Genomic DNA, 14,381 nt, shown 5'->3' with positions numbered 1-14,381 from the left:
TTATCTGGCTAATCATTTTTTCTCCCCATCCACACTTTCAAGCAGACGAAAAGGAGATATCGGCCAGGGGTTCCTGAGTAAATCTAGAACATGGAACCCGGCTCCATCATATGCATTTAATCAAACATGCACTGGTATTGAACTTACTGTGCAAGATAAGTGTTTGTCAATAACGCTATGTAAAATGTTCACTATAAACAAACCAGAACACTTTATTTTCCTGTTTTCCTCTCGCTTTTTCTCACTGCCCAGAACCCTTTCTTTTCATTCACCCTTTTAACTTTCTCACTTTTTGATGTTGTTTTCACTTTGTGGCTTTCAATTTCAACCCCTGCCACTTTTTCCATTCTCTTTCCCTCCTGTTTATTTCATTTTTTGATTTTATTTCCTCCAGCAAATATTTTTGTTGTTTTCACTTTATCAATACATTAATTTAATTTTCCTTTATTCTACGTTTTATTCTTCGCATTAATAGCTTTTTTTTACTGCCTGTCTCTACTCGTGCCGGAATGGACCGTGCAGAAACTGTCAGGTAATTTCTAGCATGAGGTGAGTTTGGAATGACATTGTCTCGTGTATCCCCTAACTCAACACCGGCATAGAGGCGGCTCAAGGCGACGAATGTCGTTCTCTGAAGCGTATCAGGAGGTGCGGTTGAGGGGAGGGTGGAGTCTGACCAGGAAGTAGTAAAGGACTATATCTGCCTGACTGACAGCTCCCTCGAGATCTTCTGGAGAGCGAGTGACCGAAACAGCAACAGCATGTCAGAGCACCAAAGGAAGCAGCGCTCGGAAGGTAAGGGCGAAGCAGAACCTCGTTGGCTCACGCCTCTTCCAACAACCCCCCACACCCGTTCTTTCGATCACCCTGGACCTGCACTCTCGGTTTAATTCTGTAGGGAAGTGCGCCCATTCTTGCTTTACTTGGCGACTAACACCCTGTTATTCGCGGGCGCGCTTTCTGTGCACTTCACTGCATTCAAGCGCATATCATGTGAACTCAAAAGTACGATATGTCATCTTCTAGATATCAAAGCAGCCAAGGCACCTGGAAAGGGAGATGAAGCTTTATACTCGCTGGCCAGGATCACACACAATATTGTCAAGAAGTGAAGCTGGGATTACCTTTGTCCCGGGAGTCAAAGACAGAGCTAGCAGGCTGCCTTTTTGGGCGAAGGGCGCGTTTGAACAGGTTTTTCAAGCTTGTTTTCCCCCCAGTCATACTTAGAGAAAATTCCCTTAATCAAATTACACTCACTGTACACCAGTCAGATAAGCTAGATACTGCATGCACCATATTGAAATACATACAAATGCACACATCAGTACTCTCTGACATATAAAATGTAGCAGCATGTATTTATTTCATTAGTATGTTTTTTATATAGTGCTGGCGTCTTTGTGGCGCTATAACAACTATTTTCTAGCGCGGTAATTATCATTGTATCGTCGTTGGAAGAAAGCTTATGACCATCCGGAATTGTGTATGCTGTTTTGTCCCTGGCATGTGTATAACACACGTTCTGCCATTATTATCCCACAGAGGTGGTCAAGCCAACATATTAAAATGGAGCCGAGCCAAAGTTTCTGACGAGCCCAGTTAAGAAAATGTTTGTCATGTAAATTGGTGCAATAAACATGTAATAATAATAAAGTAGTATCTTCAAAATTCCAAAAAGTGCATTTCATTAACATGCGAAAGCGTTTCTCCTTAGTACATCGGATTGGATCACTCTATTGCAGGCGTTTATTTAGATTGAAAGTTTTAAAACATGAACGTACAAATACTCATGACCCCCCCCCCCCTCCCATAATGACATTTCTGAAGCAACAGGCAGGTCAGTTGTCATGTGCTTCCTACGTGTGGCTCATTTTCTTATTATATATGAAGTAACGTCATAGTTTATTAAATCAAACACGAGTTGTTTTTGTACAGGTCACCTAACGAATTCATGTATCTCAAGATGTCCTCATGCACAATTATGAAGAAAAAGAAGGCATGGTGAAATATAAAATTTGCTTAGGATAGCAAACCAGGATTGATCGATCCGAGGTGATTTCTCATTATGCAATTCAGCCCATAGATAGCTTTCACTTTCGCTTTCTATTTTACATCAAACGGTAACGTTTATACATTCTTGACACAGGAGGTTAGAGCGTGGGTAGCAGGCAGAAGCCACGTGAAAGCTCTCCTCGTTTTGGGCTCCAGGGTCCAGGGGGACCCAGAGCTTAGTCAAAGCCAGGCACCTGCCTTGAGCCTGCAATGTCTCGCCCTCATCTGTTAACTCACAGACATTACCGCCTAGATAACTTAGGGGCATATCATCAAGCCCCGGATATAAAATTATCACAGCTTTAGCGTCCGTTTTCAGACGGAAAGCGGTAATAATTTTAACGCTTTATCAGCAAGGTCACGCTATCTATCAGGTGAATCCTTGCATTATCGCCCTTTCCCCAAACGCCCATCTTTGCATCTCTAATGAGATGCAAAGTGGGCGTTCCTGCCTTGACATAACTGGAGAAATGCCGCTAAGCGACATTTCTCCAATTTCAATGGGCACGCTAGCCTGCAGAGCGACAAGCAAAGTAGCGATAACCTCTGTTATCGCTACTTTCCTTAAACCTGCTTCAAAACTGACTTAGCCATGATATCCTATTTAAGGTGGATATCATGGCTAAGTATGCCTTGCTTTATCAGCAAGCTTTCGCCAAACCTTGTGCGATTATCGCTGTATTTCCAGCGATAATCGCACAATTGGCAGCTTGCGCTCTGAATTTTATCGCTTTGGAGATAAGCGTTGCTGACAGCACACTATCTCCGCGATAAAATTCAGAGTTGGCCAGCGATAATTATCCTCGCGCTAAGAGCGCTGAGCGATAATTATCGCATGGCCTTGATGATATGCCCCTTATTACCTTAGAACGGTCATTGTGAGGAATCCGTTTCTGCAATTGTATGACTTATCAGGCTTGCCAATATCTTTTTACTCTTGTATTGTTTGCGTGATAATTTTTATACGCTTAAAGCAACCACAAATTAATGATCACATTTTAAAGAATCCTACAAAACAATAGGTCTGGTTTTTATGTCTCGACTAGACAGCACACGCTGTCTCTTCGAGACTTGTGTACAACAAGGGGCTTGCAGCCCGCCCCTTGCATACCATTGGTTGAATGTATTGCCCCTCTTCTTTGCTGCTTCGTAGTTGGCCAGCATGTGTAAGTCCATGTTCCTGTTCAAAATCTTTTATTCGATTAAACGTTTTGTTAATCATAAAAAGTACATCATAATTATTAAAACATAATCACGTAAAAAACACATTATTATTATTACAATGTTACAGTACTTTTAAAACATATAAAACATAAAATCACATCATCTACATAGTTGATACAAATTTTTCAAGGATTTAGGTCGTCACTTCTTATTGTTTTACGGATTGTTATACATGATTTCAGAAACATGGCTACGTTTTTTGCCACGTATTGCGAGTCGAGCTGTTGCAATGCTAAAAATGCCGGTCGGCAGGTCCTCAGTCCCAACTGGCGCAACACTGGGAGTACCCAGCGTTTGCGCGTTGTAGCATAAAAACGGCAAAAAAAGACTACATGCATGGTTGTTTGGGACGAGACCTTGTCACATGGGCATTTCTCCAAGTCGTGGGACCAATTTAATGGGTTTGGAAAAGTCACCAAACGAAAAAACAAATTAAAACGTAACCTGGTTAGAAGATATTTTTCGTGATTAGATAAATGGTATGTAAGGTAGGGCTGTAGACCTTGTGACACTTGAACCATCAAAATGTGAGTGTTAGTTTGCTTGGGTACTTCGCCGCTCAAACGAAGTTCCCTAAGATGGTTAAGACAGTGACACTTGAGGGTTTTTCTGCTTATCTCACTAATTAGTGACGGCTCTATGACATATTGGTTGAGGTCCAGATCTTTCAAAAAGTTGACAACATATGCCAACCAAGGAATATTTTTCCAGGATGTCAATCCTAAGCAATCTAGGATCAAGGCACGAGTGAGATGACATTCTGGCTTAGACCAGATACGGTGCCATAGGAGCATTGGTTGGCATTTGATGTAATCAGCCAGGTAGTCAATCCCAAGCTCTATATGGCATCCGTATGTGGGGGCGCTCTGTGGAAGGGCCAACAGATATTTCACAAAGCCATTTTGGATTTTTTGAAGTTCAGTCGTGTTTACATAGCCCCATACACCGGCTCCGTATGTAGCAATGCTCTGGCATTTTGCTTGGTGAATTTTAAGTAATACGGGGGGGATGGTTTACCCATTTTTCTAGAAAATGATAGAAGGGCAGAGGTGGCACGTTGGTAGAGCAATTTTCTAGTTACCAGAGCCCTTTTCCACGTCAGCTGTTCGTCTATTAGAATACCCAAATAGGGGTATTCCCTGACACGTTCCAGTTTGGATTGCTCGATGCAGAGATGTTTTGAGCTTCTCACCTTGGGCCCTGTTTGCATAACAAAGGTCTTGGTCTTATTCACCTTTAACCCAAGTGAGAGCATGTAGTTGCAATACTTATCCAACTGTTTCTGGAGCTGTACTAGGGACCTAGCGAAGATTACAGAATCATCAGCATAGAGTAATGCTGGGATAGGGCGATGATTGATAGTAGGTAAATCCTGACTCCCTTCAAGCATGGCTACTTCTAAACCATTTGTGTATAGATTAAACAAGAAGGGAGCCAGGACACAGCCCTGTCTAACTCCGCGGGTTATTGGGAAAGGAGATGTTAGTTCGCCGCCCGTTCCAAATCTTACGCAAGCAGAGGCCTCAGAATAAAGCTCGCGCAAAAATTTGATGAGCGGTGGGTCAACTCCCAGCTCCTCCAAGATAGACCACAGCTTAGCGTGGATTACACAGTCAAACGCCGCGCTAAGGTCGACGTAGACCATGAATAGATTACCCCGTTTAACTCTCCTTTGGTAGGGGAACCAACTGACCCTGTATTTTCGGTGAAGTAAGTTCTCGTACCCCTTTTCAATGCCTTGGCTACTGTCGGTTCTCGAAGGTATCCTGGGTGGAAAGGGTAAATGCGTTTATGTGTCCGTTCTTGATTGGAAAGAGTCAGTGTTAGCGGGGAATGATCTGAGACCCCTCGTGGACGGATTTGAGCTTCGGTTATTGCGAGGAGGCCCCCCCCCCAGTGTGAGGAGGTAGTCAATTCGTGATAGGCTGTCATGAACCGCCGAGTAATATGTGTATTGTCGGTCGTTTGGGTGGGACCGCCTCCATATGTCGATCAACCCCTGCGCTTCCATGAAGTCATGCAATCGGGAGGGCCCCGGTGTTTGTGTGCGCACAGGGAAGCGGTCCATTGAGTTATGTGCCACAGCATTGAAGTCTCCCCCTAAAATAAGATCCCCCTCCGGCAGGTCTAGTAAAAATTTTCCCAATTCTGGGAGGGCCGTGGCGTGCAGTGCCGGCGGAATATACACCGAGACCACGTTCAGCGGTTTTCCCTCCCATTGCCCATGTGTCGCCGCAAAGCGCCCCTGTGTGTCCGTTTTAGTGGATTGGGTTATGAATCTTGATGATCTGTGCATCAGTATTCCCATGCCACGGGACCCCTTTGTAAATTCAGAGTGAACAATCATACTGTACCCCTTCCTATCTAGGGCCCGTGTCGCTGCGCCAGTGAGATGCGTTTCCTGGAGTAGGACCAGAGCGGGATTCAGTCTCTTTAAGCCTTGTAGCACTAGCCCCCTTTTAATTTTGTCTCCCAGCCCCCTTACATTCCAGGACATAAGGTTCAACGGGGATGCCTGCCCTACATTATCGTCCCCTCCCACCATGCTTGGTGAAATGTATTGTGTGGTCAGGATCGTTAGGCGCCAAGCCTCTTATGAAGTTAGCATGAGTGCTATGCCGTGGTACCGCTATTCTACGCGCTTGTGTCAGAAGTGTCGTGTCTAAACCCTGAAAACTAACAAAAGACCCAAAACCTGCTCTCCCCCCAACTCCCCCCCTCCCTGCCCTCCTGCTCAACGGACTTATAACTGCCCGCCCCCCCAACTCAGCAGAGTGCCCGCTCCCAACCCAAAACATAGTACTTGCTCGCTGGGGTGAAGGACTCTCCGGAGTCGGCGGCCCCCTCCTTTGGCCGCGGAGGTCCTCAGCCCAGTGTCCAAGGCGGCATTGTCGGACAGCATTACAGTCAAGTCAAGTAGACAATATCCGGGGATCACTGTTCTCTGTCATCGCCCCCATCCTGAACATCATTTAGAGGCGAGAGTGGCTCCGCTTCCTCGCCGGTTGATTGTGAGCCCCGCTGAGACCCACCAGTGCGGTTTTTCGTCTGCCTGCCGGAGCGGCGAGGGAGGCCCGCCGTCCGCCACCCCTCCAGCCAGTCCTGTGCTGCCTCCGGGTTGTCGAAAAACCAAGTCTTGTTGTCGGCCACAATCCGGAGTTTGGCCGGAAAAAGCATTGAATAAGGGATCTCTCTGGCTCTCAGTTCTTTCTTTACCTCGAAGAAAGTTCTCCTCCTCCGTGCGACCTCGGCCGTGTAGTCCGGAAAAAAGGCTAGCGTGGAGTTTTGAATCCTGATGGGGGGTGAGGTTCTTGCCGCCTGTAGAATGACATCTCGATCCCTGAAATTAAAGAGCCGTGCTATAATCGGCCTGGGGTTAGCGCCCGCTTGCCGGCGCCCTCCAGGGACTCTGTGTGCCCTCTCTACTGTGAAAAAATTCGAGAGTCCCTTAGGCTGTAGATGCTGTTTGATCAGATTTTCCACATACAAATCCATTGTCCTCGTGTCTTCCGATTCCGGCACACCTATTATACGTATGTTATTGCACCTCGAGCGCCCTTCCTGGTCGTCAACCTTGTCACGCAGTTCCTTATTTTCTTTCGAGACACGTTCCATACTAATCTGCAGTTCCGACACATCTCGCCTCCGGTCAGTTATAGTGGCTATGTGTGTTCCTCTTTTTGCAGCTACCTGTGAGGCCAGTGGGGTGGGTCATCGGCTGCTAGCCACGCCCCCCTAGACTAGAGCTTTTAAGAGTGGGGCCAAACTGAACTCCTGTGCTCGCTCGTTGTTCTTTATCCAAAACAGATGCATTTGTTTCGCACCAACATTGGGACAGGAGATGTACACACGCACGCCGTGCGCGTGCACATCGCCTGTCCGGGCGTGTGGAAAAAGCTGTTCGCAGTTTGAAGCGTGTTCACAGACCAGAATCTCTGCTCGTGCACTGGTCTGTATCACTTGGAAGGAAACACAACGACAATAAGTCTCGCTGGCGGAAGCGCTTCGCGCTGCAACGCCAGGTGAGACCTAAAAAGGAGAAAGCGGAGGAATACAAAGCAAGAAAAATAGTGACTATGGTAGTAAGCAGAGATGAAGTACCCTTAGACGCGAGACAAAGAGTCAATGAGTGTATGGGGTAGAAGAGATAGGCTTGAGGTGGAATCCAGACTATGCAGCCTTAGTATTTAGTTTCATGACCTTTGATAGTGCTGGCTGTGGGTTTCTGAGCACAACTTTGGGCCCTGGCACTTAATATTTTACAAATTAAGCACTGGATAATTGGTATCTTGGACTTAGGATGATAGAGCATGCCACCTGTTATTGATCCCAAGGGGGTTTCTATGCACATTTATTGGATTTTTTCCTAAGGGCCTGCAACAGGAGGTTCCCAAAAGATAATCCAGCTAATTCAACGTTTGAACGTGCAGGCCAGAGCTCGGTAATTGATTACCTATTAATCAGCATTGTTAACTGGCACAAAATTTTAGATTTTAGTATCATTCAACGCACAGAAAGTGACCATCATCCTTTGGTCGCTCTTTTAGATATCAGTTGTAATGATGCAGACTACGGTCCTATTCAATCTTCGAGTCTCGATTATAGAGTTAGAGATGGAGGGAGGCGCATCCGCTGGGCTAAACTATCTCAATCCCCAGAAGCGGTGGCCAGAATTTATAAAAGTATTATTCCATTGCTGGAGAGGGCATCCATAATCTCGGATAACCATACCAACAATGTATATGGAGAGGATTTTGGAGAACTCCATCAGGAAATGGCTGCGGTTCTGGTGGGCTTCTTCTTCAATCCTAAAATTATGAAGCCCAAAAATAACGGGGATAAGAACCCGTGGTTCAATAAAGAATGTAGGGTAGCAAAATGTACCCTCTTATCTACCATTAAGGGGGGAGAACAGTCACGCATCAAGGAAGCGAGGGCTGTTTTAAAAAAAAATTTATCCTAAATGCCAAAAAAGAATGGGAAGAGGAAAGATGGAACTCTATCAAATCCGCACTGGAGGTAAAAGATGCGAAGACCTTCTGGAACCTGGTTCATACCGGGAAGCCAGAGGGAAAGGCTAATTTGGGTCCATCCATCTATGAAGAAGCTTGGCGCTTACACTTTAAAGAACTTTATTCAAACTCTATAGTCGAAGCGAGCGAGCTCCCAAATTGTCTCTTAAATCTTGACCCTTCATGGGATACTCCACCCTGCACCTTGGATGAGGTCCAATTGGCCCTTCTTAAGTTGCAAGGAAATAAAGCGCCTGGCCTGGACAGGATCCCAGGTGACTTGTATAGGGAGGAACAAAAAGTTTGGGCCCCATATTTACAAGCACTTATTTAATGCCGTCTTGGGGGGTCTACCTGCTCCCGCCACATGGCTGGGGGCAGAGATTATCCCCATTTATAAAAAGGGATCACTTATGGAACCAGGAAACTACAGGCCAATAAGCCTTATAGACGTATCCCAAAAAATCTATGCAAGGGTTTTACTAAATCGTCTCCATGAATGGATGAGCGAACAAGATATCATTACTCCTTTACAAGCAGGATTCAGGGCAAAAACCTCCACTATTGATCAGTTGTTTAGGCTCCAGTTATTACACTGGAAGCATGTTACATTAGGTGGTGGTTGTCTATATCTAACCTTCGTAGATCTGAAGTTGGCATTCGACATGGTGGACGGTAACCATCTCTGGAGCATTCTCTTGGACTTGGGCGTTCCACCATATCTGTGTCATCAGTTTAGGCTTCTCCACGAAGGGTCCTTCGCAAGAGTAAGGTATGGCAAACATGGGCAACTGACCGCACCCTTCCCCGTAGAAAAGGGGGTGAGACAAGGTTGCGTTTTAGCGCCTACCCTTTTCTCCCTTTTCTTAAATGGGTTGATTGATGATCTGCTAGCCATAAAGGATATAGACTGCCCGAAGTTGGGGTCGCGAAGTTGTCCCGCCCCTAAGTTTGCGGACGACACGATGCTGCTCTCAAAGTCATCTATGGGCATGCAGCGTGTCCTAAACGCGTTTAGTCAATTCTGCAGAAAAAGGAATCTTGTGATTAACATCAACAAAACCAAGTATATGGTTTTTAATGCGAACACCAGAAATTGTCACCATCCATTAATGGAGGATTGACCCCTGGAAAGGGTGTCTGTGTTCGACTATCTGGGTCTCACATTAAATGATAAAATGGGCTGGGGTCCACAGATGGACAAGGCCAATTTGAGACTGATGCAGGCTATGGGGGGTATTCTCAGAGTGCAAAATAACTGCGCCGTAAAAACGATAGCCCCTTCGCTGGAAATTTATAAGGTCCAGGCAAGGGCGGCATCGCTATACGGGGCAGAACTATGGGGACATAGGACCTGTAATTCCCTAGCTCTAACTGACAATAATTTCATTCGACAAATTTTGACCCTCCCAAAATCAACACCCTTAGTACCACTCAGGATGGACCTTAATATTCTCCCAATATTCGATGTGGCAGCAATTAGACCGCTGTTATATTGGTGGAGGTTGTGGAGCACTCCTGAGCTAGGGTGCTATGGGGAGGAATTGAAAGAGGTAATGAAATTGTTGGGGGCTGGCAGCATACCATGGTTATCTTTTATTAGGAACTCTTTTGGTGCGATAGGCATGGAACTAATCCGGAGGATGGATGCTTAATGACACCAAAATGCTTATTGAAAGCTGCGGTTAGGGAGTACAGAATGACGGAAGCTTTAAGGTCATCCACAACATCAAGTCTTACATCTGAATTCTTTGACTTCAAGTGTCACTATGAATTTGAAAAGGTACTAGATTCTATTCAGCCATTACGAGCAAAAAAACTTTTCCTTCAATTCAGATATGGTACCCTACCTTGTTTTTGCTTTTACCAATAAGTGGGCTGGAGTACCAGAACGACTTTGCCCCGGATGCCTTGAAAAGGAGGAAACAGTTGCGCACGTAGTCCTTATTTGTGGGGCTTACAATCTGCCAAGGCGGAAATGGATAACGCAACTGTGCAGGAATTTAGGAGTTAGGAATCACTTAGATTTCCTTAGGATTTTAAGAACTGATTCTAATCCCTTATATGTGGTTGCAATAACAAAGTTCCTATTTTCCATGTGGCTGATCCGTAGAAATCTATTATAATGGTGTATGTCTACAGCTGGAATGGTGCTGCTACCGTTAAAGGATTATAGTGTTTCAACCCCTAATTGATCCCATGGCTAGAGAAAGTATAGTATTCTCCCTTTCCATCCAGTATGTGACCTGGTGATTAATATTTATTTTCCCATTTAGGATTTTAGAATTGTAAATATATCATATTTTAAAGAAAAAAGTTTTTATATTTATGTATTTTAACTTTTTAACCCGTTGGCTGCTTCCGCTTTTTTGCGCAGTGCGGCCGTTTTAAAAAACAGGCGCGGTCGCGTCGTCCATTGGCCGACGGCAGCACCAGCGAGGTAATGCTGCCGTCGGCCAATGGCAGACGGCATCAGCCAACAGGTTAATGATGTTTGGTACTTGTATGGATTACGCCCGAATTGCCTTTGTCTGTGATAAATACCCCTCCTAAAACCTATCCTCCTTATGTAACCGAAGAATTTGACTGTACTTTTATGGTATGAAAAAACCGCCATAAAGTTTTCAAACAAAACATATTAGATTTGTATTCGCTGTTTTAGATAGATGGTATTATTATTTTACCTCCTATACATTGGGGCCGATTCCGATCCTGGAAAAAAAACGTCTGTGCGATTTTCATCCAGAGCCATCGCCGTACGATTCGTACCTGTCCGTCTGAGTCGCGTAGTACGATCCGTATTCCGTCAATCTTTCCGAATCGTCGTGATCCGTATGTATTGCAAGGCTGAAACAGTGAACCGTACGACTCGTACACATGCCGTACGACCCTAAGAGTACGATCCGGACCGGGGTATGAGGACGCGATTCATACGGTCCACGTCAGGTAAGGGCGATTTGTACGGAAAAGCACACAATCACTTACACACCGTACGGTGCGTACACCCCATGATAGCAGGGGTACAGTGCGTACCCCTGCGATCTTGGGGTGTACACACCGTACCCCGCGATCGCAGGCTGTACGCACCGTACACCCAGCGAACATGGGGTACAGTGCGTATACCCCAAGATCGCGGGGTACGGTGCGTACACCCCGTGTTCGCAGGGGTATGCACCGTACCCCTGCTATCATGGGGTGTACGCACCGTACCCAGGGGGGGAGCGTTCTGTACCTGTTTCGGGGCGAACTCTGCTTTTACGGCTGTTTTCAGCTCCCGTAGAAAAAGGGTTGTTCGGTGCGTACCCGACACGAATCGTACTTGCCGGGTCGGAAAAAGCAGCCGCGAACCGTACAGATGTCGCGTACAGCGAGTTCCGATGGAGATTCGTATGGGGATTTGATTTGTACGGTCTTTGTACGATGCGTACAGAGTCCAGCTCCAGGTACGAATCGTACTTCGTCGTACGTATGGGGGACGTTGCAGGGTACGATTCGTACGGGAAAAACGCTCTGAACGGCTATTCGGAGACGTTTTTCCCGAATCGGAAGCGACCCCATAATGTAGTTGCACATGAAAGCCTCTATATTTCAAAATTCACTTGGTTAAGCATTATTGTATTTTTCAGAATAAATGTACCACCTCTTCTGCAACGAGACTTATTGTAATGCCTCAAATTAGATGCCTTTTTTTCAAATACTGAATTTTCCTTGTGTGTTTCTTGCCTTAAGTGCAACCATTGGAACTAAGTCTATCAAAGAAAAACGACATGAAACAGAACAAAAAACAAGGAAAATAGGCAGATCAGAATGCCAGCGACCTGGTCTCCTCTGGCTTTCATAAACCTTGAAACCAATAAAGAATAATAACTACTGAAAAAACCTTTTCTGGGAGTGTCAGTTTTTTTGTGGCAGAAATGCTTTTCAAGCTTCCGATTTGCAGGTTGTGCTCCTTTGGCCTCTATTTGCTGCAGTATACAAATTTCAATTGCACAATATACCCAGTACACAGTGTACACCGTAGTCATTGTACACACAAACTGGAAGTAGTACTTATACGCAGAGCAATAAAGCTGTGTGCTAATGTAAATAAATGATTAAAAACAGGTGGTGGTAAACCCTTTCCTGCGCATACGTCGTGTAACCCTCACATGGAAAACTCACAGTTTCGCGTGGAAAATCCAGATCTTGATTCACTGAGTCAAGATCTGTAGATTTTAACACTCACAGATGTCACAACCCCAAGCAGAATGTTTACATTTTTCCACTTTTGTGTAAGACAACAAGGGTGGCGAAGAGAGAGTTTGTACAAGTGTAGGCTGTTCAAAGGGCGTCAACACCCAGATAGTTTTAATCAACGAAAGAAAGGCACCCCTTCTATATGAGCCACATCACGTTACTTTCAGAATTAGAACAAATGTGCGTGCGGGGGGTGCAGTTGAGAAGTGAATGAAGTCACTTAATATTTGATGGATATCATCAAAATACAGTATGATCTAATTTGAGTATAGTTAACACAGCAGTATAAAGACAAGGAACTAAAATGTGCTCTCCATAGCAGAAGAGGTGACACGTATGAAGCAAAACAAAGTTAAAAGGCAAGCAGGTAAGGCTATTCCAAATCATTAAAATCGTTAGACATGAGAAAGGGGTAAAAATTGAGATCAAGGAGTATGTTGTCATTTAGTTTTGAGATAAGTAGAAGTAGCCAGATGCTCATGGGCTGCTCTTCTGTAGGCAGGGATCCAGTATCCCCTTGATTTTGTCATAGTGAGTGCTTAAGGGATGTGATATCAGCACAACATATGTAACTCACCCAGGTTCACAAAATGGGTATTTAATTGCATTTTGCCAGTTGGGGAAGGATGATTTCAGGTACTATGAGTAGGAGTAAGTCTAGTAGGAAGAGGGTGGCTACCCCATCCATTTTGTAGTACACTTTGGATTGCATAAACTCCCAGATGTGGTGTTATGCTTAAGGACAACTTAAAATAGCTCACTAATTAGCTGTGCTACCGCAGAGTGTAAAACTGGCTTGCAGTTAATTGTTAAATGTTAGAGGCGCCTAATGATCCTTGGCAGTGCAGCAAGTGTCTGAGATTAAGAGGCCCTGTTTACGTGGCCTAGGAAGTGTTCAATAAGTTCTAAGAAATGTTAGGAAGCTGGAACTTGTCTTGAACTTTCAAGAAAGGAGTTCCATATCCGGAACGACTGATCCTGAGCAGGCATCTTGAGCAGCTCATTCTTAAGTTTGAGTTCTGTTGACGCCTCTTATTCCATACTGGAACCCGGAGACCACCAATGAATTATTATTGGCATCCGGGAAAACCCACTAAGGTATTATTGGAATGCAGGTGCCTTAGCTAAGCATTTCTGATCATGTAAATAGCAAAACAATTCCATAAAACTAGAGAAACACGGATTTGTGAAATAAATACACAAATGATGACATTTTGGGTTTCAATTCCGACTGGCTGATTACGATACAGCTGGTTGGAATTAAAACTGACCGGTCATTCCAGTGGGCTTCCTAGGGCCTCAAGGAGCCCATCGGCCAGTCAGAACTGGCCCATAATCCATATAGACGACAGTTTACCCTGTCTGAATTACGAAGCTCAGTTTGGGGCAGGGTTTCCATGCTGACCTTTCCGACATGGAAACCCTGTCGGAAAGCGTGTTTGGGGGACCCTAGCCAGTTCCCTTTCCCTTGCGGCCTCCGGTTGGGGGCTGTGGGGGCACAATCCCTGCACCTTGTGGCAGGCACCTTGAGGTGCCTGCCACGCGTTGCAAGAATTAACACAATCTCCCATTGCTCTATGGGAGCTTGTTACACAATGGGAGGGCTGTCGTCCCGTTTCCGCCACGCTGACAGTCGCAATAGGTTCCAACCAACATCGTAATAGACCCATTTATATTTAATTCATAAACAAATACATAAAACATTTTTTTTTTATTTCAATGGGAAGGGTGGAGCTTTTTTAAAATTCAATTGAGGCCACTTATCGATTCTATATTCTGTTTGATGTATTTGCACTCCTCCCACAGTCGATCAGAGGATACTAACTTAATTTTGTAGCCTCCAATTGCAAATTTCTA

The 14,381-nt window shown here is 45.0% G+C and overlaps 1 protein-coding gene across 1 annotated transcript in view; it reads left to right on the top strand.

Annotated features, from left to right (window-relative positions):
- Positions 1-673: 673 nt before the first annotated feature.
- The window catches only part of LOC147728245 (caspase-6-like), a 155,663-nt gene continuing 141,955 nt past the window's right edge, over positions 674-14,381 (top strand). The window contains exon 1 of the mRNA XM_086962092.1: positions 674-795. Within this exon, the coding sequence (XP_086818218.1) occupies positions 762-795 (34 nt within the window). The 5' untranslated portion in view covers positions 674-761. The remainder of the gene's footprint in view (positions 796-14,381) is intronic.

The sequence above is a fragment of the Lissotriton vulgaris genome, chromosome 3_1, assembly GCF_964263255.1.
Source record: "Lissotriton vulgaris chromosome 3_1, aLisVul1.2, whole genome shotgun sequence".
Taxonomy (NCBI): Eukaryota; Metazoa; Chordata; class Amphibia; order Caudata; family Salamandridae; genus Lissotriton; species Lissotriton vulgaris.
The sequence above is the reverse complement of the archived record's forward strand: the minus strand, read 5'-3'. Positions and strand labels throughout refer to the sequence as shown.